The 25,572-nt window shown below is 37.2% G+C and overlaps 1 protein-coding gene across 1 annotated transcript in view; it reads left to right on the plus strand.

The window, feature by feature from the left end:
* Nucleotides 1–25,572, plus strand: part of Prkg1 (protein kinase cGMP-dependent 1) — a 1,138,884-nt gene that overhangs the window by 368,731 nt on the left and 744,581 nt on the right. The window contains 1 exon segment of the mRNA XM_052760872.1: nucleotides 16,214–16,327. Within this exon segment, the coding sequence (XP_052616832.1) occupies nucleotides 16,214–16,327 (114 nt within the window).

Raw genomic sequence — 25,572 nt, forward strand, 5'->3', positions numbered from 1 at the left:
TAGCTTCAAACCCCATTCAAACATTCATCAGCAAACATTTATCTCTCACTTTTGTGCTGGAGACTGGCAACTGGAGATGGATGTTTGGCAAGATTGCACCTGCCCGGAAGATGTGGAGTCCAATGGTGAATGTTGAATGATTGAAGTGTCCTGGGTTTTCTTTCAGCTTAATGGTATTCTGCAACCTTTCCTCACTTAAGTAATTCAGTAAAGGTGGATATTTAGTGATTCATAACAGAGTATTCATAAATCTGCATGGGTAAAGTCTACTGTTGACAGTCCCTCACCTGCACAATAATGAACATTTTGAAATTCTCCAACCACTCAAGCTCAGAATTTTATTCACCAGAAGTGATGAACAAAATTCTCCCTCTCCAAGATAATGCAAAATGAAGGAGAAACAACTAATTTGCCAAATTTCATTTGGTTACTGGGAAGCTCAAAGTGAAACTTACACTTCACTACTTCATCTGGAAAAAATTTTTTATCTGCTTCTGTCTCTTGTTTCTTGGTTAATAGGTGTTTTTCTATAAGAAGATTTGCACCTGCTTGGGTAGGAGTTATGAAGAAGATCCTAGAGAACTGGTTTTCACCTTACGTGTTTGTAACAGGGTCTTTTGTTGTTCAGCACTGCAGATGTCAGGCCAGTGAGCCCAGGAGCTTTGGGAACGTCTCCTCTCTCTGTCTCTGCTGCCACCGCAGGCACACTGGGATTACTGATATGCACTATTGTATCCAGGCTTATATTGGTGCTGGGGATCCAAACATAAGTCCCAGGGCTTGTGTAACAAGTGCTTTGCACACTGAGCCATCTCTTCAGCCTTGTGAGTTGACTTCTACTGTCATCTATTCCCATGTCTTTCGAATTCTGCCATGCTTTTTCTGAGGACTGTGAATGAATTTGTACCTGGGGAGCTGGAGACATTGATCCATACTCATTTATCAAATAGATTTATTGATAGTGACCCTGTAATGTTTTCTCAGTGGGCAACAATGAAGTAACAAAATGAAAAAGAGATTTGTCTCTGTGCTGTAATCTTCTTTGGGTGCTGAAAGTCTGCCATTGACTGACACATGCCAATAGCATACTTTAAGAAAATAAGAATCCTGGGGATAGATATCTGGACAGGTACCACGGGATTTATCATAAATGTATTCCTCCTATATAAATATTACCTCCAAGGTTTCTGGACACCATACTCTACTGCTCATCATGCTGTGTTACTTCAATAGACAAAACCACTAGTGAACCCTACTGCTTACATTTATGTGAAAATGATATGGGATATTAACCGTGTGTTAATATCTTTTGATGCTACAAAAAGTAGCATCAGATTCCATAAAACATCCAAAAATAAAAGACTAAAATAGAATCACTGAGATAGGAATCTTTATTGATAAATAATAATTAAGCCTAATTAAAACATCTAACCAAATAAGTTATGATAACACTCTTTTTGGTACAGTGTTTCTCAGGACTTGTTTTAGCTTTCCACTAATGAAAACCGGCTCTTTTTAGCAGCTGGATTTTTGCTCGTCTTCACGTGTGTGTGCTGTCCAAAATGGCTTAAATATTACTATGCCACTGTTGATCTCCTATATCTAGCATAAGAATCTTCTAATTTCACTGGGTCATTTAATGAATAAATACATGAGAAATGTGAAGAACTGATGCAGGCTTTTTTCTTGGTCTTACAGAACCACTTTACTCTCATCTTAAAATTCTGGGAGATTCTGCTGGTCGCTGACATATTCCATGACTTTACACCTTTCCCACAGAGACCAAGGACTTCAAAGTCTGATAGGACAACATTAAAACTAAAGGCTCAAAGCTAGAAAAATTGTACAAGTTTTGATGATGTACAAGAGAATGTGGTTGCTTAACATTTAAATGTAATTGAAAACTCTACTGTAATAACAACCCTTATAATATTATTTATTTGGGAGATTTTAATGTATAAAAAACCTGAGCTTTCTTATGATATCATTTATGTATATTTTCACCCTAATATTATGAAAAATATTGAATGGAAACACAAATTTAGTGTAATATCAATTTCATTATCTTTAATTATCTATTTCATTAACTTTAAGTGCAGTAGGTTTTTACTTTTCATCTGTTAATGCTCACTACCATGTCTTGAGGCAGAGTACCAATTTCTTTCATAAAGTTTACCTCTCTGATGGTGTAGTAACAGAGAGCCTAGAGATAAAAAAAAAAAAAACAGTCCCCCAGATGAGAAATCCTTAACTTCTTGATGTGAGTCAGTTAATGAACAAAAATCTGGCAGAACTATGACAAAATCTGAGCAGTAATTCTGCTAAAAGGTGATTAAATCAAAAGGTAAATTATTTAAGCCATTTTTACATAGGAACAAATTATTCATGGATAGTCTGAATTGTTAGGAATAATATGTTTCGGCAAAATTTAGTTCCTTAAATCCATTGTTGTTCAAGAAATTCACATCCTTTTGAATATTTTAAGCCCATGGTATTTCATTAAAAAATTATTACCACTTCATTCATTAGTAATTGAATGCAAAAGTTATTCACATAAATGTAAAAAAGCAAGTTTTTCCAACACCTAAGCTAAATTTTAACATTTTCATGGTTCTCATTTAAGTGGCATATCTAATTTAAGTTTCACTTTTCATAAGCAGTGTACCAATTTTGTTTGAATTTTTCTTCCCCGCTACACTTGTGCTAATTCCACAAAACATTCCCTCATCCCTTTTTGACCATAGAAGTACTCATTATATCTTTTTACTTTAATAGGGTAAAATCCATGATATCTAACTCTCACAAGAAAATTCAGCCAACTGGAAAAACTGAAGTTTTGTGTTTTTTTAAATCTGCCTTCTCAGACAAATTCTAGGTCATGAGTTAAATTTGCTAATACCCTGGACAGATTGTTCAAGAAGGAATTCTTTTTCTAAATAAATTTCAGTTAAATAAGAGAAAGAAGTCCAATGGAATATATATGAAAAACCTAAAGGCACATGAAGCGATACATAGTTGGGGCTATAGAACTCTTTCAACTTGGTGGAAGAGTTTTGTGGAAAGGTTGGTCTCCCAGTCTGACCTCACAGTGCCTTTAGGAAGTTGAACAGCAACAGTGTACAAAAGGAAGGCAGCAGCCTGATTAATGGAAAGGGTATAATGTGCCTTTTTTTTTAATGATGGTTCTGTACAGTGGCAAACCCACCACAGAAGCATAAGAGAAGAATATATTCACCGATGAGGACAAGTTAAGCATTGAGAATGCAGCGTACAGTGAACATTAGAGTTTTGTTCCATTAGCTGAGAGTTCTTCAGCTTTATTGTGCCAAAGATGACTTTGAAAACCTTATGCCTGTGAATCTAATATTGAAATATTTCCAAATGCTTAAAATAGAGTTTGTTATAATATAAAGGAAGCCAATTCCTTTGGCAATCAGTAGTAAAAATATTTTTTGAGTTGTGATTCACTAATTGAGGCTTATTTTTATCAAGTACATTAAGTAATAGGATATAATAATGTACCGACTAATGATCAAAAAATTTCAATAGTGTGTGTGAAGGTATCTGGAATAATTGTCATATAATAAAATATTTCTGTTTGGGGCATCACAATTTCTGTTAAGCTAATGTGATTTGTTACTATAAAATACTGCATTTTGGTTAAAGGTTAGCAAAACTATCCTTTCCTTTTTCTTATCCATGTTCACAGATCCGTGAATTATTTCAAGCTAAGTGCCTCTGAGCTAGACTGTGAAGTCTGAGCAAGAGGATGACAAGGATTCAGATTCAGGCTAATTTAGAAAAGATTCCAGTTCATGGGAAGACAAGACAATCTTTGCTAGCCATTAGAATTTGACTCTAGAAAACAGTTTAAACTTCCCAGCATGGGATTTTATATCAGAATAATATTCAATGAGTAGAGCCCGTTCTCTCTGAGAAACTGGAGAAGGAGCTGTATCCACAGCTGTTGGCAGAGGCTCAAACTAGAATTTCAGTTTAGGAATGAATGTTCTCCTATGGATGGAATCTACCCACAGGAAGAACTATGCCATCAGCTGCATGTCTTAAGTAAAGGTGATTTGGTGTTCTCTTTCACAGAGGGAAGTGGGGAAAGGGTTGAAATTAATATGCGTGAGATGGAAGAGAGTTGGTGGAAAGTGTTGATGTGGAAGAGATGTTATTGAGGAAGTGTGAGAAGCCAAATCATTTCCGACTCATAAATTCTCATGAGGAAATTTATGAGTTGGGCACTAATCTTATCACTGAGCAATCACTATGTGCCTGTATTCAGTAATTATTGTTAACATCTTCATTGAGATAATTTACCACCATCCCATCTGCCTATTTAAAATATTCAATTCAATAATTCTTATAATATTTACAAATCTGTTTTCTCATCACCATAGCCTAATGCAGATAATGTAGATAATTTTCATTATCTCAGAAGTAGCCTTAGTGTTATCCACCTTTCTCTGACCTTCAGCAACTTTATCTTTCTATCTCTCTACAATAGACTTGGATACTCTGAATATTTTGCGTAAATGTTGTAATAATGCAATATGTGTTTTGTGAGTCTTTCTCTTTTCACTATGTTTCTGGGTTCACACATATTTGTCACCTTATTATGGCTGAAAAACATTCTCCATTTTGGTAAGCCATTATTCAGTTGATTAAAACTGTGTGGTTTCATTCTACAATTTTCTTTGACTGACTACTAAATAGGTGTTCACCAGTTTTCTTTCACCTTCAGTTTTTTCATTACAAGCATTATACTTAAACTATCATCTTAGGGGCAGGAGAGATGGATCAGCAATTAAGAGCACTTGCTGCCCCTTCAGATGACCTGGGTTCAGTTTCGAGTACCCAGTGCCCTCTTATGGGCCTCTGTCAGAACCAGTACACACATGGTATATGTACAAACAAACATGTTTGCACATAAGTAAAAACCAAAATCAACCTTAAAAATTATCCTGACCTTATTCTGCCTGCAGTGGTACGAAAGATAAAAATGGACCTACCTGGACTGCCAGGTTGATCTCAGTCCGCAGGGGAGGATTTGCCCTGGAGGAGGTGGGAATGGGGAGTGGGCTGGGGGGAAGGTGAGGGGGGCCATGGGGGGAGAACAAGGGAATCGTGGCTGATATGTAGAACTGAATTGTATTGCAAAATAAAAATACAAATTTAAAAAAATGTATTTTTTTTATATATATAGCAGCTTTCCTACCTAGTCCCCTTGCTCCCAGTCCAGCAACCTATGACCAACTGGTTTTGAGAAAAGAAGGACAAAGTCTGTCCTTCTTGTGTTTTTATAGATATTCAGAGTGTTTTGAAATGTGTGGCTACTCTTGTTTTTACTCTGCTCCCTTAAAAAAAGTATAACTGTTGATACAATCTGTTATGTATTCTGGGGAATCCTAGTCTTGTGTCGAGGGGAAAAATACATATAGCACTTCAAGTACAGCTTTTGTAGGTTGTCAAATATAAACTCTCGTGGTAGAAAATGCATGTTAGCGCTGTAAGAGTTATAGTACAGTAATGGCACATAGGTGCTTTCAGTAAACGGAGAGAGAGGTTGGCACTGCCAGGGGTTTTCCTTCTGGGCTGTGCAAATAATATGATTTAAATGCAGTCTTCAAGCTTGCATATAAGAATGAATGCAGCAGGGGTTACTGACTAATACTGCAGGGATTAACCTGTAAGGAGTTTCTACCCCTCAACTCTTCAGAACCACATGCTTAGCTCCTCACCTGGGGTGTATGTTTACATAAAGTTTTCGACATATCCAAACCTTGGCATGATTTTCATGCATTCATCCTGTGGAGGTGTGATTATTATCCCTATTGTACTGAAGCAGAATTCTAGAGCTGAAATATTCAATGTGTCCAAGAGTAAGGAATGTTGGGATATCAGCTTAGAGCTTCAGACTTCAAAATTCACCCCCCCCCCCCCCGCCTTTTTTTTCCTTCAGGGGAGCCAGTATAAAACTAAGCAAAGTGTAGGATGGATTTAGGAAAAGAAGAAATAATCCAAGTGAAGAAACATCACTTGAGAAAACAGCTTTGGAACTGAGAGAGAAAATTAGATTAGGTACCCAGTAGACATTGTGTGAGAAGGCAAATACCTTCTCCTAAGATGGCTGAAAATTCCCAGGTCCTCATCACTGCATAATTTATGTGATAGCCCCATCTAATGCTCTACAACTCCTGTTGTCACAAGTTTCTCTAACATCTTGACCCTTCTGCTGTTGACTTATCTGGAGCAATAGACCTTCCTTCCGGCTTTCATCTTTCCTCAAAAGTTTCCTGTTACTATGAAGCCAGCTCCTAAGAGCTGAAGAAAGGAGCAGTCTATTTCTTCTGGAAACAATGACTGAATTGTTCATCAGTCACGCCTTCTATTAAAAAGTCCTCCAGCTTATACAGTACGGCTTTCCCGCTAGCCTGGACTCTAGTTTCTTACATATCGCCTTGTCCTCTTCACTGTCTCTGCTCACTCCTAAAGTTTATGAGCCATAAGTATGGCTCCTGGATCTTCCTCCTTAGAACTGCTTCAAAGTATGTTTGTTTTTGCTTTATTTCTTTTTTACTTAAAAGTAGGACATGTTCTCTTTAAAAACTAATGTTAAGCTATTTTTTTTAATCTTAGAGAATGTATCGTCTAATTCAGCTCTTATTAACCTACAAGGTAAAATACTACTGTGCAAACTCTCTAGTGAGGTGATTCTGGCATCATGGGTTAGATAACTTGTTATCCCATAGCCAGGCAATGGTACCAGGATGAAATTCTCAAGTATGTTTGGTAAACAAATGATGTCACCCTAATTTTAGTAATAATAGTTTTATGAATCTGCCTTGGAAATTTCTGGGATTATTTCTTTTTCAGTTTTTCAGGTGATATGTGATGGGAAGAATTATTGAGCAAAATAGCATTGTAGCTTCATTCAATGTTGTCAATTTGATTACTCATAAGTTGCATAAGGACTTGTCTTAGTGTATCCTTTGACTTGTAATTTGTATTTGGTGGAGGTTAAAATGACAATCGGTGAAAGTCAAACCTTTCTCCATAAATGCAGAGGACTTTTTTTCATTCATGGGTGTACTTTAATTTGGGCTTTCTCAACACCACCACAACTCACAACCACCACTGACATTTTAGGCTGAATAATTCTTCAACGGAATGTTGTCCTGTGCATTATAGGAGTCTCAAAGGCAAGGCATCTCACCCTAGGACAGGAGGAGGGGCTTGGTCCTGTCTCAACTTAGTATGCCACACTTTGTTGACTCGCCAAGGGAGGCCTTACCCTCTTGGAGGAGTGGATGTGGGGCTAGAATGAGAGGGTGAAGGGGATTAGGGGAGGGAGAGGGAGCTGGGATTGGTATGTAAAATCAAAAAAACTTTTTAAAAAATAAATTTAAAAACGTTGTTAGAACACAGAAAAAAAAAGCATCTTTGGTGTCCGTGCAGGGTATCACCCAAGTTATGGCAACTGAAAATGTTTCCAGTCTTGGCTGTATGTTCCTTGGGAGGTAAAAGTGCTCCCCCATTGGGAACATTACATTGTATCATAAATTCTCCTAAGGTTAATTAAAATGTAAAACAAATGAATATCATATGACTGTCTCAAAATCTGGCAGTGGCAGTATCCTTGCCATTTTTCTGTCTATAAAGAACTGAAGAATTAGCTGTTTATTGTTTTCCCCCTTTCTATGTTTGCATAAGATATATGTGTATGCAGATTCATGTGCCTGTGTGTGCATTTGTGAAAGCCATAGGTCCACGCTGGTTGTCTTCCTTTATCTCTCTTCACCTCATTTTTTGAGACAAGGTCCTCAATGAACTAGAACTTACCAGTGAGACTAGACTGGCTAGTCAATAAGGCCCCATGATCCTCCTGTCTCTTCCAGCGCTGGGATGAAAGGCATGTGCCACCATGCTTGGCTTTTCCATGGGTGTGCAGGATCTAACTCAGGTCCTTATGCTTGTAAAGCAAGCACGTTACTTCCTAACCCATCTGCCCAGGTCTCTGTCAGTGTTGACTGATTGAAGGTGAGCATGGATTAGAGAAACAATAGGAAGAGGCTGTATCATCTATTGCTGGAATTTGGTTTAATAAACTGACTGAATTGAGAAAAGTTACCTGTTCAACTCTCATTTATTTCAGGAATTAATATTCTATTTCCCCTTGTTTTCCTATGTGTGTACATCTTCCCTCTGACCTGTCTTTAGCTTTCCTCATGACCAGAAGTTAAAAATCACAAACATTTATGTTGAGTTCTCTGTGTACTTTGCTAGGATTCCAAAGCATAGTGTGCAGAAAAAACGTAATATTGATCCTGGGGAAGAACATTCTCGACTCTGTTTATGTATGATCAGGTACATGACTGACCCATGTATAATAGATCCAGAAGCTTTCTTTTCTTTAAATGGCCCTGTGGACAGAAATACTGCAGCATCAGGCGCTCATTTCAGACCTCCAATCTGATCAGAGAGCTCAGATGGCTCTCTGTAGCCAAATGTCCAAACCGCTCAAATGTCAGTCAGTTTCCTCATAGATGATTTTGGGGGGGAGCATGTTTATATGCCAGATGACTTTGGAATTGGAAGCAAAACAAATAGAATAGAAGTTAGGTTCAGATACCCTGATGTGCATCTTCCCTGTCCGTACTTTTAACTACTTTTAGTTCTGTACAGCTTATTTATGTTTCTGATTCTGAAATCAAGGATTGTTGTGGTTATTTTATTTTGTATGCAACATATTTTAAAATATAACAGTTCAATTAAAAAATATGTCAAATATATTTATTGTAGTCAAGACCAGGTAGGAGCTCAGATTTGCCTAACTGAAGGAGAAGAAGCAAAAGTTTTCCTGCGTGAACCTCAGTCTCTACCAGCTTCTCATCCTTATGTGCTCTTCTATTTCATTGGATAATGAGCACTGTTTGTGTTCCCTTTAAAGAACATGACTATGGTTTTGGAGAGACGGCCTAGTGATTAAGAGCACATGATGCTTCCGAATAGGACCCCTGCTTGGTTCCAAGTACCGACATAGCAGCTTACAACTGTCAATCACTCTAGTTCCAAGGAATCTGCTGCAGCTTCCAGGCACACACATGGTTCTCACACTTGTAGGCAAAGCACTCATACACATAAAATAAAAACAAATCTTAAAGGTATATTGCTATGATTATTAAAAAGACCTTTGAATGAGAGGCTTTGTCATAATAATACTATATGAACTCCAATAGTTATAGAAACCATGAATACAAAAATAGCTCAAGAAAACTTTGGTGTGTACATATGTCTAATGAGACACTGATTACCAAGACAGAATCAACTAGTGATTAAAAACAAACTTTGAAAGAAATGTATAATACTGAAACAAGGCAGTTTCACATAGATGTTTATTCGGTGGCCATGTTTTTTTAAGTCATCAAGTTTAATTCTTTAAAGGGAGAACACATCATTTAAGGAGCAAGAGTTGAGATCCAGGGACACCACATCCATTGGGATGGGAAAGCAATGTTCAACTGATTGATACCAGATAGGTCTCGATACCCTCCCATTCTTTCACTCTTAACAAACTCACATCTTAGAGGAAAAGCTCTCCTTTTTAACTTGTTGTGTATTAAGGAAGATGTGTGTAGCTAGAGTTTTCCTGCCTGGCCCACAGTCAGGACAAATCTCTGTCACCAGCCAGTCCCACAGCTGCTCAGACTCAACCAAGTAAACACAGAGACTTATATTGCTTACAAACTGTATGGCCGTGCCAGGCTTCTTGCTAACTGTTCTTATATCTTAAATTAATCCATTTCTATAAATCTATACCTTGCCACGTGGCTGGTGGCTTACCAGCATCTTCACATGCTGCTTGTCATGGCGGCGGCTGGCAGTCCGTGTCCCCACCCCGCTCCTGTCCTCTCTCTTAGTCCTGCCTATACTTCCTGTCTGGCTACTGGCCAATCAGTGTTTTATTTATTGACCAATCAGCAACACATTTGACATACAGACCATCCCACAGCAGATGTGAGTTCTCTATGTCTCTGTTGTGTTCCTGGGAAGTAGATGGCTTCTCCCTCTACTTAGCCCTACCACTGCTTTGTCACTTTCTGCATCCTTCCCCAAGTGACAGCACCTCTGATCTAAAATGATCCTGCAAGTCAGGTCTGATAGAATCTTTAACTGGTTGAGAAACAAGACCCAGAGATGAACTCCTCTCTCAGAAGAATGTGTATCTGTGCTGATGGTAAGACAGCTCAACCACTAGAATGCTGAAAGGTCTGCTGAATCTAGGAACTATAGAAATCCTTATCAGGGAACAAATACCATAAAGCTACAGCCTTTGACTTACAAAATCATAAGCACATACTCAAAATATTTGGGAAGGAAGGAGATGAGAGGTGTTGTCTAAATGGGAACTTTAACATAATACCTGTTTCCTTTTAATGGCCAAATAAGCTGGCCTCAGTGTGCCAACCAAGATTGCTATAACTGAGCACAGTATTCACAATCAGGTTGTTAACAGCCATTCTTTTCCTACCTGCCAGTAATAAATCACTAAGCTAATTCTACTTATCGTGAGAATCCTTATGGCTCAAAATCCTACATTAGGAAAAACCCCAGGATAAACAAACCAGAGGATTTGGTGTCTGTTTTATAAATTCAGTTTCTCCCTTTATTTATTGAAACTCCTGATTCTTATGAAACATAGACAAAAGTATAGATGCTTCCTAAGAGCTCTCTGAACACTCTGACGCTCCCCAGGGTCATGCACATAGAAGGGTGCCAAAAGCAGAAGGCAAATGGATTGCAGTTCAAAGTGTCAGGCTTAGGATATGTGACTCAGCCCATTTCAGATCACAAATAGGCATATGGCACCTGAAGTGGAATCAAAAATGTATTCAACATCCGTGATACAGCTGTCAATTATTCATGGCAGTGGCAGGAGTAAGAAAAACACAAAATGAAACCATAAATAACACTGGACATCTTTCCACTCACCAGTTTCAACCTCTTCTTTTTTAAAAATTTTTTATTTAATTAAAAATTTTTTAAAAAGTTTTTTTTTCCATTTTTACATATGAATCCTAGTTCCCCCCCTCCCCTCCTCCCACCGCTGCCCTCCACCTCCCCCAATCCCATGACTCCTCAACACAGGGAGAGGGGCTGGGTCCTGCCTCAACTTAGTATGCCAGACTTTGTTGACTCCTCAACCTCTTCTTTTGGGCAAACCACATTAGCAATTTAGAAAACTCCAAATGACTTGTACATTTCTTTGCATATCATCTGACGACCAGAGGACAGAGTGAAAATAACACCAATAAAGTATCACATTATAAAACAAAAATAAAATAAAGTAAGAGGAGCAATATAGAGTGCTAAGAGGAACTAGATTTTGGGTTTATTGGTTCCCAAATAAATTCTGATAGTCTGTAGGAACTTCTGGGATTGGTCAAAGTGAAGGAACACTTTGAATAGTCTATAATTTTACTAAGATAGCCTGAAAATTACTTTTCTGTTCCTCTAAAAAGTCTAGTTTGAAATCTAAAATATTTGAGAGTCTAATTGAAGTATTAAAATAGTTATGAATAAATAATGATTAATTTCATCTTTGTTTTAAAAGAAATAGAAATATATTCATTACAGTGGACCTGATGGAAATTCACCAAGATGAATCACCAAATTTCTTTTAAAAATCATAATAATATATAACTTCCAGAGCAGACCATTCTATGTTTAAAAATCACAACAATATAGAGCTTCCAGGGCAGACCATTCTACATTTGGTAAAAGCACCTTACTCTTACCTCCACACCAGAATCACCACTCAAAAGTTTCTCTACTGTCAGCTTAACCGGCTCTCAGAGGAGGCCACTGGGTAGAATAGAAAAAGAAATAATCCATGCATGAGTAGGTCGAGGTCAGCAGTTCTCAAGCTACGGGTTGAGATCCCTTTGGGAATCAAATGGTTCTTTCATAGGGGTCTCTTAAGACCATCTGCATATTACATACTTACATTATGATTCATAATAATTGCAAAATTACAGTTATGAAATAGCAATAAATAATATTTGTGTTTGGGGGGTCACCACAATATGAAGAACTGTATTTTTTTTTTTTTGGTTTTTCGAGACAGGGTTTCTCTGTGTAGCTTTGCGCCTTTCCTGGAACTCGCTTTGGAGACTAGGCTGGCCTCGAACTCACAGAGATCCGCCTGGCTCTGCCTCCCGAGTGCTGGGATTAAAGGCGTGCGCCACCACCGCCCGGCTGAAGAACTGTATTATAAAGGGTCACAGCATCAGGAAGGTTGAGAAACACTCACTGGTCTAGGAGGTGGTCTCATGACTCCTTATTACTTTAGAACAAGCTGATTTTATGGGAGTAGGAACTCCTGGGCATATACACTTTGTTTTGTTTTGTTTTGTTTGGCAAGTAGGGGTTCAGATCTGCAAAGGAAGAATGTGTTCAGATAGGAAAATATCTCAAGTTGATAACTGGTAGACACTGAAAGACACTTAGTGTTTATAAGTAAATATACAGTCCATTCTTGAAAATCATTTATAAATTCACAGTTGCTTCTGGTTTTGCTTAAGGCTGATATGAAACCTAATAAGTAAATTGAACCAGTTCCTCACCAGTAACTCGTTTTTCCTGAGTTATTGGAAACTAAGATTCCTCTCCTTCACGCCATATATGTCTCTGTCATCTAAGTCCCTCATCTGTCCCTCTTCTCTGTTACTTATTCTCATTCTCACAACAGGTATGAAGGAAAATAAGTGACCCAAATATGATTCAGGGTAATAGGTTATAAGCATTTTCCATTTCTGGTTTAATTGTGTCAGTTCATTAAACTATAACACTAACAACCAGAAAAGGAGTGCTTTAAACTGGGTGGGACATGATGATCCACACCTGTAATTCCAGCACTGTGAAGATGGAAGAAGAAAGATCTAAAGTTCAAGATCATCCTCTGCTACACAGAAGTTCAAGGTTATCTAGAACTTTATGAGACCTTGTCACAAATACAAACGGCAATACTAAAGAAACAAGTAAAAACAAATGAATTTTACTAAGTGTCATATATCATATGACATCAAATCTCTTATACTTCCTTGATAATTGTGGCCATACGAACTGCCGACTATTTAAATTAACCTGGAAAAGATATATCCAAACTATTATTTATCAAATATAATACTGAATAGTTTATTTTAACTATTCTAATTAATAAGGAAAATGAATGTCTATTGCCAGCACCAGTTATTAATATATAAATGAATAATTATTACATGTATAATTTATACCTATTTTTTCAACAAAAGTTCAGTTAGATGTAAGAAAATTAGGCAAACAAGATTAGGAAAATAAGGCAGGGTATGGTGGTGCACACCTTTAATCTTTGTACTCAGGAGGCAGAAGTAGGCAGATCTCTGTGAGTTCAAAGCAAGTCTGGTCTACACAATGAGACTGTCTAAAACAGGATTAGGAAAATAATTTGGAACTAGAAGTGGATTTGTGCATAAATTTCAAACCCTAGAGCCTCACAGTGTTCAGGGGAGGAGCTTTCTGGAGGTCATAAAAATGCAAGGTATAATCACTTGTAAGAGTAGTTGTTCATACATTTATATAGATATATGAATATGGTTTGTCTAGAAAGGAAGGATGACCAAGTGTGATGCTCATGGTAGTAGTTAGATACTTTCAACATCCTATATGAGGAATCATCTAGATTTATAAGTTAGGTCTGATGCCCAAGGTCAAAGGATTTACTTGAAGAAACCTCCTGTTTGAAACAATAGTCCTAACGTTGATGACTGTCTTTTATTGGGCAGGTATTGCTAGAAACAGTCTAGCTCTCAGTGTTCGGATGGGTTCTTCTTAGATGTCCCTTTACATTAAAACTTTTAAATGCCAACCCCAAAGACAGCTAAGCAGACTCACATAGTCACTCATTTTTCCTCTAAGCATTGGATGTTGTGTTTTAATTATATTTATAATTAACACTGTGAGCTGTAGATTGACAGTTTTACAATGCATTGGGAAATTATTACTTCGAAACTTTGAGAGCCCCAAACTTTCAGTCTATAGTCTCTAAAGCAACATAGCTATAAAATGTTGTCTGAACAATAGTGAGTGTAGAAAAGTCCAAGGGCTTGACATTCTCTATTCTCCCAGGTGAATCACTGGTTTTCTCGGGTTTCTCTTTTCTTCTTTGGGTCTGATAATGATTTGAGCTCAAATGTTTTCTTCTTACCACCATTACACCTCGTTGAAGGAATCTGAAAACAAACTCTTGATTAAAACAGAAAACCTGTTTTCCTACATAGGCTCCAGTTTCTGAACTAGCTGATTACAATACTGAAATAGATTGTAAATAATTCTTATTTCCATTTAAATGATAAACAAACATAAGAAAGAGTATTACATCAGCAATAAGAGCAGACTGTATTAGACATTTATTGCAGGGTTAAGTATTTTACTTGCCTTATCTCATTTAAATTTAAAAATCATCTAATGAGATAAATACTCTGGCTATATTGATTTTACTAAGGAAGAAAGTAGACTACTGAAAAGTTAAGCAACTTTACCAAACAACACAGTGCTGGTAACTAACAGGTAAGAAAACTCAGTTTCTAGTCTGACTTCAGACAGTGTATTAATTTCTTGACTACCATGACACAATCTACTTTGTCTCACTCTTGAGTGTCACATGAAATTTCTAGGGGAGCAGATTTATCACTAAAAGAAAATGAGGATATAGTATATTTATGAACAGATAAATTCCCTAGGCTGGTTTTTGACATAGATTGACAGAGAGTAACCCCTCGCTATGGTCTGTAAGAAAGCCTGAGAAAGCTATAGTGTTTGATCCACGTTGTGAGCACAGGCAGTTCCAAACGTTTGGAATCATTAGATTTTCTCATTCACAGCTTTCTTATACAGAGTAACGCAGTTCCAGTATGGTGAGTAGATTCTGTATTTTGTCCTAATTATTCTCGAATCCCCTGTCCACAGATACTGTTTAGATACGGAGGCTTGGAGGTAATATACTCTACAGACTAGATGGTGCCTTACAGATGCGTAGATGAAACATCTTTAATGCTTAAGACTTATATCTCAACAAGTGTATGAAAGCAAATCAGACTTTAAGCCAATATTTAGACTAAACTCGATTGATTTAAAAAACAGGAATGAATTTATTCTCAACACAAAAAAAGAAACAGCTATTAAAGGAAACAGGCACATAAAGAGACAGCTCTGATGCTGGTAGATGGGCCTGAAGTTAGGACAATAGGGAGAACTATCAGTCATGGCTTAGTTATTTTACAAAGCGAGAGTTTTTCTTTTCTACCATACAGAGATGGTGGATAAGAAACTGGAAAAATTGAAAAGTGGAAGATTATCTAAAATAGAGTGTGCTGCTTTTTATTTCTCCCCTGGTTGTGTTGGGCGATGGAAATTTTAGGCTACACAGCTATGACTTTTTAAAATTAGTATTTCCCCCATGAATAGCACTTGCCTTCCTTATTTGTGAGCAGCAATCTGTACCCAGAGTATACTGTTTCCTTAGCTTTTTCCTTCTTTAGCATTTTATTCTCCCAGCCCAGTGTGGAGCATAAACAGTCCTCATGCTTTATGGTAGCTTTTTTTTTTTTTTTTCCTCACTGATAGTCAACTTCACAGGCTGGGGAGCATAGAAACGGTTTGCCTTAGTTGATAAGATGTTTCCAAATAAAAAGATACCAAAAGTTTCAATTAAATAATGCCCAAGGGTCAGAGTAATTTCTCTCTTTATAATAACTGACTTGCTCAAAATGAGAATTTCCAAGTCTGAAGCATGCTGTAGAAAATGTGCCTTCTTACTCGAATTTCCTTTTGGATGTAAAAATAATGTTAAAATTGGAATTACCCTGGTTTGCTAAAATTACATATGGAATAGTTTCATATGCTCATGTTTTTGTCCCCATCTTTTCCTAGCCTTTACATTGAGTCTCACTTCCAATCTGTCAGTGAAGAACTTAAGAGATGAGATTCTTAACACACATTTTTTTATCGCATTTCTTATATTGTCCTTTGGGGGAAACCTTGGTTTAAATTGGTTCACTGATGCATTTTTTAAACAACCTCAATGTTTTTCATGTCATAATGAAGATGCAATAAATGAAATAGCAAGGGAGAGAATTAAGATAACACATGTCTTCCCTTCTTCTTTCAGATGGGAAGGTGGAAGTTACAAAAGAAGGTGTGAAGCTGTGCACCATGGGTCCAGGAAAAGTGTTTGGGGAGCTGGCTATTCTTTACAACTGTACCCGGACAGCGACCGTCAAGAGTAAGTCTAATTTCCCTTTTTTTTTTTTCTTTTCACATCTCCAGTGTCGCTTTTCTCTCTGTCTGTGCAGTCCTGATTCAATGCTGATTGGTTGAATCTGTGTCATCTGTTAGTCTATATTCCATTTTTGCTCTGCAATAGAGTTGGCATGTGTTTACTGATGACAAGCTAATGGTTGACAATACAGTTTATTTCTGGCATGGGGTAATTATTGTTCTCATTCAAATTCTTATGGTAGAACTTTTTTTAATGGTACAATTTTTTTTAGTTAAAATTTTCAAGGAGAAAGGCCTTTCCTTTTTTCCTACCATTAGAGCCTGGGGATGATATTCTAGGACATTTTCAAACCTATTTTAGATTACATGAGCCATATGAATCCCATGTGTTGATTCTGTGATTCAGAAAAAGTGAGGCAAGAAGTGTCCTTTGTCTCAGGCAAACCTCCCTGAATAAAATACATCCTGGATTCTATGACTGCATCTGAGTATATTTTCGTCTTCAGCTGCTCATCAAGTTGTCTATTATAGCAGTTGTTCTTTTCTCTGATTGAGCTTATTTTAAATCGGGCAATAAAGCAGCTTGTTTTCCTGATTTTACACGTATGTGTAGATGTGATTTCTCTGGAAATGTTGGGTGTTCAGCAGGAGCAGCTGCAGCAGTTAGAGGGAAATTTGTATTTTTCAAGAAAGCATCTTCCTGTGTAAAGATATAAGGATGGTATAACAAATAGAGCTGAATTCAAAGCCAATAGTGGAAGTCCAGTGTGTCTTTAGGCAGGTGTGTATGATTCAAGTTAGCTACGTTATCCCATAGATGATTTCAATGAGAAATTATGATGAGTAGGTTTTGTTTAAAGATCAAACTCAGCAAATTGACAATTTATTAATACTAGTTAATATTATTTGGATGCCACTGAGTAGTTTGTGTATTTTCCCCCAAGTACAATCTCTGATTTGCAATATGCCATGAAGGCACTGGATGTAAGGTGCTCATGAATGTATGGCAACCTCAAATCCCAGATTCAACTGACCATGGATTACAGTGAGTGACCTTCCTCCCAAAGTACCAAGGCAACAGCATTTGCATGGGGGCTCATTCAGAATGGGTCCTTCTTAGCACCTCATTCTTGATCTTAGAGAGGAGATCCTTCAATTGATAAGTATTGTCATGCTTTTCTTTCAAGCTAACACTTAATTCCATGACTCAAAAAATAGAGAGTCATAGAAACTTAAGAGATGTGTTAATGTTAACTCCCTAATAAAGAGGAACGATGGGAAAAGAGCAGCTAGAGCGCCATTAAGCAAAACAGATTTTACTATTATGTGTTGTTTTTGTAAGGAACATATTTTTAACATAAACAAAGGGCCAGAAGAGCACATTTTTGCTAATATATGTTTTCTTAAAATTGTGAATAGTTCTTGCTGTTTTAAAATTTTTGAACATTTCAGCCTTGTATAATACTGCTCATTGAATCTAATTGGAAATACAAATTTCCAAAGGTTAACATACGGTAATCACACTATACTTAATCATATGAAATATTGAATTAGAATATTGGAAGAAATATTTCAAAGGATTAGTTTGTTTAAATGGATTTTACAGCTAATTATTTTTATGAGATGATTGCTTTGCTTCATAAAGATCAGTGGTCATATCCAGGCTCTATAAAATGGTGCTCATTTTCACTAACTGTTTTATACTCATGTATGACAAATTTAGATAGGCATTATGCATCTGAATTAGTAAGAACAAGCTGAATGTTGGATGCAAAGTATAATCCTAACTGTTTCCAAGTCGAAATATTCCATGCCAAGGGGAATGAGTGATGGTGTCATTTTTCTTGAACATAAACTGAATCTCACAAGGGTGTGCCTATGTACATGTGTGTGTATTTCACCTCATGGTGCCTACTTAAGGCATGGAAGTTGCGTGGAGACATGAGGCTTGAGCTTATGGGATGATACAGTATCTCTGTATTTGCAGTTATAAAGGTTATGAGTATAAGTATGGAATATTGCTTATGAAGAACTATTTCTTTTAACTGTTGCATAAGAGCTATAGGGTACAAATAATGGTTATTTATTGCTCAAAACTGTTTGTCATGTCTCATTTCCTATCCAAGGAGATTGTACACATGACTGTGGGCCTTAAGTGCCATTTTTTCTTTATGATGAAACTATATGCACAAACTGAATACTTGATAATTCTTAGTAGAATCCACTATGGATATTATTTGTAAACAGTGACTACAGATTATGTCACCAAAGACTATTACTCTTTACATTTTAAAATATTTAAAAAATGAGATTTTAAAATATCTTTAAACATATTTACCTTCATAGGTCCAATACTGTCTCAGGATTCAGTATTGTTTGATAGTCCACTTCTTAACCATCATCTTGCCAGTGAAGACTATTGAGTATAGTTACATTTGAGTTCAAGACTGAAATACCATTCTGTTCATTTCAAAATCAGTGCATCCACTTGTGTATAACAGTATGCATCTTAGGAGAAAATCCTTCCTATATAATTAGCATATCCGTTCATGCCTTTTCCTTTCTTAGTTTTCAGGCCTTGGTCGGTCTTCTATAATTAAAAATGTTGATGGTTTCTCTTTCTTCCTCCTTAGGCTGACTGAAAATTGTCTATGCTTTTAATAAATCTATAATCTCAGAGTAGTGACTCAATTCTAGGAGGCTTGCAAAGGACCTTCAATAAACATGAGTTAATCTTTCAGGAGAGCACTCTTTAAAATTTTATCAGAACATGAGTAAATTCCATCAACATCTCCTCTTAGTGAAGGTGATCATAGACCTTTTCATATCTGAAATATTTTTAAACTTCTTAGTAAAGCTCTAGATTGACATGAAATGATATAAAAGATGTTTCTTTGTGATGATCTAACTGAAAGAAACATTGTGGTAACTTGAAGCAATCTCTTTTTTATTATTGATTCTTTGTGGATTTCACATCATGCATTCTGATCTCACTTATCTCTGTGTCCCCTCGAACACACCCTCTGCCTTTGCAACCCCCCCAACACAAAACCAAATTTAAAAGAAAAAGCAAACCAAACAAACAGAGAAAGAGACAGAGACAGAAAGACAGAGAGACAGAGAGAAAAAGAATAATCTTGATGGACGCTATAGTGTGGCCATTTGAGACACACAGTTTACCTTCTAGTTCATTTATCTTTGTTTGCAAGTGTTCATTGCAAGAGTCATCGGCCTCACTCAAGGTCTCTGGCTTCTGCTGTACCACTACCGCTGATAATGGGCTCTCACTGGGTTCCTCTTGGATATCCTGTTGTTGTCCTGTGTCATGGAGATCCTGCTGTTTTGAATCTGTAGATTCCTCCCCTTTACCTGCTCCAACATCCTCCATTCGGTGGATGTTGGAGTGGCCAATTCATAGCCCTGGTTCTGGGCCTGGGTGATAGCTGGGATAATCAGGCCACTAGCTTTCGCTCATTGTCACTGCCCAGGCTAGCTCATTCAATGCAGCCTTCAGCAAGGAGCAGAGCCAGTTCTCTTGCTCTCGGGTCCTCAGATCCGGGTCATCCACATTCACACCACCAGGACCAGCTCTACTGTTTTGCCCATGCAAGGTGCAGGGTTCTCTCCCCCAATTGCTGTAGGGGGCCTACAAGGTGGGGAGGTCAGCTCTCCTGCTCTCCTGCCCTCAGGGCTGGCTCACCTGCACACCTGACAACAGGGTCAGTTCTAGTGTACTGCCCAGGTGTGGTGCAGGGCCTGCTCTCCTGTGTATTGCAGCTGGTAAGGGGCAGGGCTAGTTCTCTCACTCTCATAATGCCAGGGCCAGCTCTCTCACCTCTTTTTGTATTTTGTTTCAATCTTGGAAAGCTAATCAACTGCCCTTCTTCTAAAAGTACATAAATATATAACACTAGTTGTTATGACAACCCTGGAAGGTCTGATATTACTAGGAAGAAATAGTTTTAGTACTCAAAACCATACTGATGTAGGAAGAAAAACATCCTGGCATGGTACAGAAGGTCTTTATTCATGGTCTACTCCTGTCTTACAAGGCAGCTCCATTGATTTACCCTCAAGGGATGAAGACATAAAAATTCATAAAATTATCATTATGTTGGAAACAAAAATCTAACAACTTTAAGAGTCTCAAGGTATCTTTGTTAGCTATGATATGAAATTGGCCACTTGGAGGATATACCTGTCCAATTTTAAGTACTACAGAGGCCAAGGGATGAGAAAAGAATCGGCTGTTACAGTTGGTTTCTACAACATAATCGAATAATTAATGTCTCTCATATTGTCTGTGCTTTTCAGATTTGTTGAAGTGTTTGGTCTTGTCTAGAGAAAGGAGTTTTACTGTGCAGTTTTCACAGCCCACCACAGGCAGGGGCCTCACATTGGCTCAATACCCCTTGCCTTGTCATTTCCCACAACTGCGTATTATCGTATCCCCCTAAAGTGTTTCTTCTGGTTTTGTTTTTGCCGCCGTCACCCTGGAGTGTTAGCAACTTACACGTATGTCGCCGGGTCTCTTCCCTGGTTTTTATGCTCAAGGTTCTTCAACATACCAAAATGAAAAAGGTACAGTTGCTGGGCTTCTGAAAACAGAGAGGAAAACGTGTTTGATTCACACGAAGGACAGGGTCCAGTGAGGGGTACCTGTGGGTGCCTTTTTGTGACATCCTATTCTGTTCTTCTATTTTTCTTTCATATCTTGTGAGCAGTTCACAGTTTCATCAGGATGTTCATGTGGCTGAAGGGATGTGGCTCTTTGCTCCACCTCTCTTTCCCAGGAACTGGGGTATATTTTGCTTTAAACTACCAATTTAAAGCAATGCTCCTCTTACACTGAGTTTGCTAATACATTATTCAAATAGTCTTGCTCAAATTCTACTCAATAAAAATCAAAGCCAAAAAGAATTCTTGGTCAGAGTCTCAATACCAGGTTAGGAGATTCACCACAGAAAGTTATCTAAGGCATGGGCCTGTGTGGGCTGGGTAGATTTTATGAGGCTATTTGGGCAAAATATCTGAGTGATTATTTCTGTCTAGATTATTTATAACAAATATTTAAAAATTCCTTTGTAGTAAGATAGTTCCATTCTAACACAACACAGCCTAAGCAGACTTTTAAAAAAACAGACAAATTAATGACTTTGATAACATCTAATAGAAATATTTTTCAGCCTTGGTTAGAATGCTTTCAAGTTTTACCCTTAAGCTTTTTTAAGACATCAGTAAAGGAGAAGTTGACTAATTAAGGTATTTTAGTGTCATGACATTTTATAAATAAACTTAAAAGGCTTGGATTTTTCTGTTGTTTTATTTTTAATGTTTAAAGTAACTTTGAGTCTTTGTAGGGAAATGGCTTGTGCACTCGCTCGCTTCTCTGTTTCAAACATTACATTATTCAGCCTAAGTAAGAAAAGTCTGCCAAGTGTCAGAAAACAAACAAGCAAAAGAAGATGAATTAAGAGGAAAAAAAAAGAACAGACTGAATTTTTTTCTCTGATAACTCTATGTGCTTTGTGTAGAATGCCTGTGCCTAATATATATCCTATGCCCCATCCATACATAAAACGCCTTTTATTGGCAGCTTTTTTCCATTGCTACTGAGAAGGAATCATAGATGAGGTTCTTTTGTAGTTGCAGACCTTGAAAATATCTCAGTATTACTGAAACAAGAAGTAAACAATCAGGTTCTCCTAGAGAATATCATTATATGACATTGTAAAACATCCTATTTATGATAAGGATACATAGATGCAAATGAAGAAACATTGTCAGCAACCGCAATCACTGTATACACTTATTACCTGGGATTTTAATGAGTGCCAGCAGCCCTGTGCTTTCATGGTCCCCATCCACAACATGACTAGGAAAGGTGACTGTGTTAATGAGCCTCTGGCCTCTGAGAGTGAACCTTTTATAATGCATGTTTTACTTTCTCTCAGTCTAATGAATGCTTTCTGCCAAGAATCCTGAAAAGCTGGGTAGAACACACAAATAGGTTGATGGGGACTAAAAAGCCGACCCTACTAGAAAGGGATTATCCTGTGTGTTCCCAGAAATTTTATCATACAGAATAATGAAGCACACAGTGCATCCTGAAGTAGATAAACCTGCCTAGTGAGCTCAGAGATAATGTTCTTACTAAGTTATCATTACCTTATGAATTAAACAGTACTATAATATTAACATACAGTGCCATCATTCATGAGAAATAAGTTTCTTTGATAAGCAGCAATTCACTAGGTACCAACAATGCCATGTAATAGAGTAACTGCTCAAAACAGATGCCTCAAAGCTAGCCTTTACTCTCATTCTGTGATCTATATAGAGTCCAGGTGAATTTTAAGGGTGGTGATTTTTCTCCTTAAGTTTTAAAATAACTGTTACAATCAGAGTCTATCATTTATATTTAACTATAAAGCCATCATCTTCTTTCCATGTTGATGAGGTATGGCTGACAATCATATTTAACAGTACATCTAGAGAGAAAGTAACTAATTCCTTCTTACAGTTAGATAAATTACTGCCCCCTCCTTCCTTTAATTGCTCAATCTCTAACATGTTGAACATTCCTTCTCTTTAGGAAGAAGTCAGGCTTTGCCTGACAGGCTATTACTTTTAAAGGATCACAGATAATTTAATAGCAAGTGTAAACAACAGGCAAGAAAGGCTGTGTTTTTACTTTTCCCCCCTAGAAATTTCTTTAATCCTAAAAGGTAATAGCTTTTCCATGTAGACCATGACATAAGAAACCCCACAAAATGTGAAGCTTGGCTCAGCTTTTGGTATAGTAATTCCTCAGTTTACTTATTTACTAGGAGACAATTTGCATATTCACTCTGTGGAGGGGGTGCAAACAAACAAACCAACAACAAAAATCAGTAGTTCCAAGGTCCGGGCTATATTGTCTGTGATTATTTTTAATGAAAAGTCTCTCTCTCTGGGTTGTGCTTTCCTAATAAGTACTTGTTGTGGTAGTGATGAATGATGAACAGATAACATTTGAGGCCTCAGTGTTGCAGGAGGCTTAGAGTCTTGGAAAGGGCGGCATTGCTACTCTGCTGTGATGGGGAAGCAACTGATAGAGACCCCAGCTTAACAATTGTCCCATACCACATGCTGGAGAGCGACTGTGAGGCAAGGACTCCTTTGCTGTGCTGCTGTCAGTTTTGGCATTTTGTCTCCACTAGTTTGGGTTTTAAGTGTAAGTGTGTCTGTTGGATTACTTCTGTTGCTCTCAGGACTCTACTTTCACACACACACACACACACACACACACACACACACACACACATTACACAAAATACGGTTTTTAAGATTTTAAACATCTTGTCACGTGACCCATGTTGAAAGCATCAGTTCCCAAAGGAAGAATGAAGTAGCTCAAGGAGAGGATCGAAGCGGAACGCCTCGAAGCAGTGTGATGAGAACCTAGAACCAGTAGCATACCTGACTTTGAAATGCACTGAATCGTTCCGAATGTTTAATGAGATAAACCTTCATGGCTCAGTGTTTGAGACATTGCTAAGTGGCTACATGGTTCATTTATGAAATCTATTAGTTGGATTTTTTTTAAAGTTGGAATTTCGAAAATTTGAGCAGCCCTTCAAATACAAGAATAGCGACTTATAATAAGTTTTGGTTTTACCCAATCACTGGGCAAGCTTTAGTGAAACATTTCACTATTAGGATAAGAATTTGTACTGTATCAAGCTGATGAAAGAAAATGCTGGCCGTACTTTCAGAAGGGGAGGCTAAAATCTTTTTAGATTATGGATTAGCCTATAGAAAAATGTCTGCCATAAATCAAACAGTGAAAGGGAAGAGGAATAGGAATCTCACTTATGCAACTTAAGTAAAACATAGCTCTCTGAACAGATAAAGATAGGTTTCTTCTGTTTCCTATAATCTAACCAATATTTATAATGTATAATTCAGCTATCATTTGGCTTAAAAGGGTTTATTGGGAAATGTTATCATTTATACTATTTTCTACAGAGAAAATATTTTACTGTTTAAAATAACCCTGGACTTTTAAATTATAACCTGTTTTTATGTTCAAAAAATAAAATTTTTAGTTACTCTAAAAAAAAATAAACAAGAATAACAAAGGAAATTATTTCTTGTTGTATAACAAAGTATAAAGAAATTCTGAGTTGTGACCAGAGTGTCTGTACTATTTTCCTTAAATTTCCTCTGATGACTGGAAGAATGTAACCTCAGCACTTTACCAGTGTGTCTGAGGAACACATTCTTTATTAACTGGATGTGTTTCTATGTACAGTTATACCCTAGTATCCAAGGGAATCATTTGCCTTATATGAAAGGTGCAATATTTGCATACAACTTATACAGATTCTTCAGTGTGTTTTTAAGTATTTTTAGATTACATGTACCTAATGAAATGTAAATTCTATGTAAATAATTGTTAAATGGTATTGCTTATGGAATAATAAGAAAAGAAAGCTGTGTGTGTGTTCAATACAAGTGCTATTTCTTCAAGTCTTTTCTATCTGTAGTTGGTTAGACCTGCAGATACAGAGAACTGACTGTGATCATAATAGTATCTGTAATTTACAACCTCTCATCCCATGCATTATGTAGCACAGTCCCCAAAATAGCCTGATGCTGATAGGAGAGATTGTCTCTGATTATCCAGGGGAGGAGAAATACAAACCACATCATGGCCTCCATGAATGCATCTCTCTGGTAGACTCTGATGTAAATTTTGATAATATTTGATATAATATTTTTACATATTTGCCAATATATAGTATTCGTATATAATATAGTAGCACTTATTATAAACATCATGCTTAGACCTACCATCTATACCTAAAGTATTAACTCTTACTTTGATGTTTGTCAAAGTGTGGTCCATGAAGTAACAGGATCAGCATCCCCTGGGCACCTCTGGCAACTCTAATCCATTGAATTGGAACTTTGAGGGAGGGCCAGAACCGTCTTTGTATAAGAAGCCTTTCAGGCCCTTAAGGGCCAGCAACAAGTATCCCCAGAGGTACTTAAAGCATTAACATATATATATATGCATAGCCTCATATACATCAAATTGTCTATGTTGGAATATTTAAAATAGAACATTAAGCACTATAATAAGTACTGTGATTTTGGCAGTCTGAGGCAATGTTTTCTTGTTTGCTGTTGAACAGGGACAATCAAGAGAAGTTGCCCTTTTCTCCTTAGAACTGAGCTGTCTTTGTAGAGTACCCCAGCAGT

Source organism: Peromyscus californicus, unplaced genomic scaffold, assembly GCF_007827085.1.
Source record: "Peromyscus californicus insignis strain IS unplaced genomic scaffold, ASM782708v3 Scaffold_4__1_contigs__length_199733344, whole genome shotgun sequence".
In the NCBI taxonomy this organism is placed as follows: domain Eukaryota; kingdom Metazoa; phylum Chordata; class Mammalia; order Rodentia; family Cricetidae; genus Peromyscus; species Peromyscus californicus.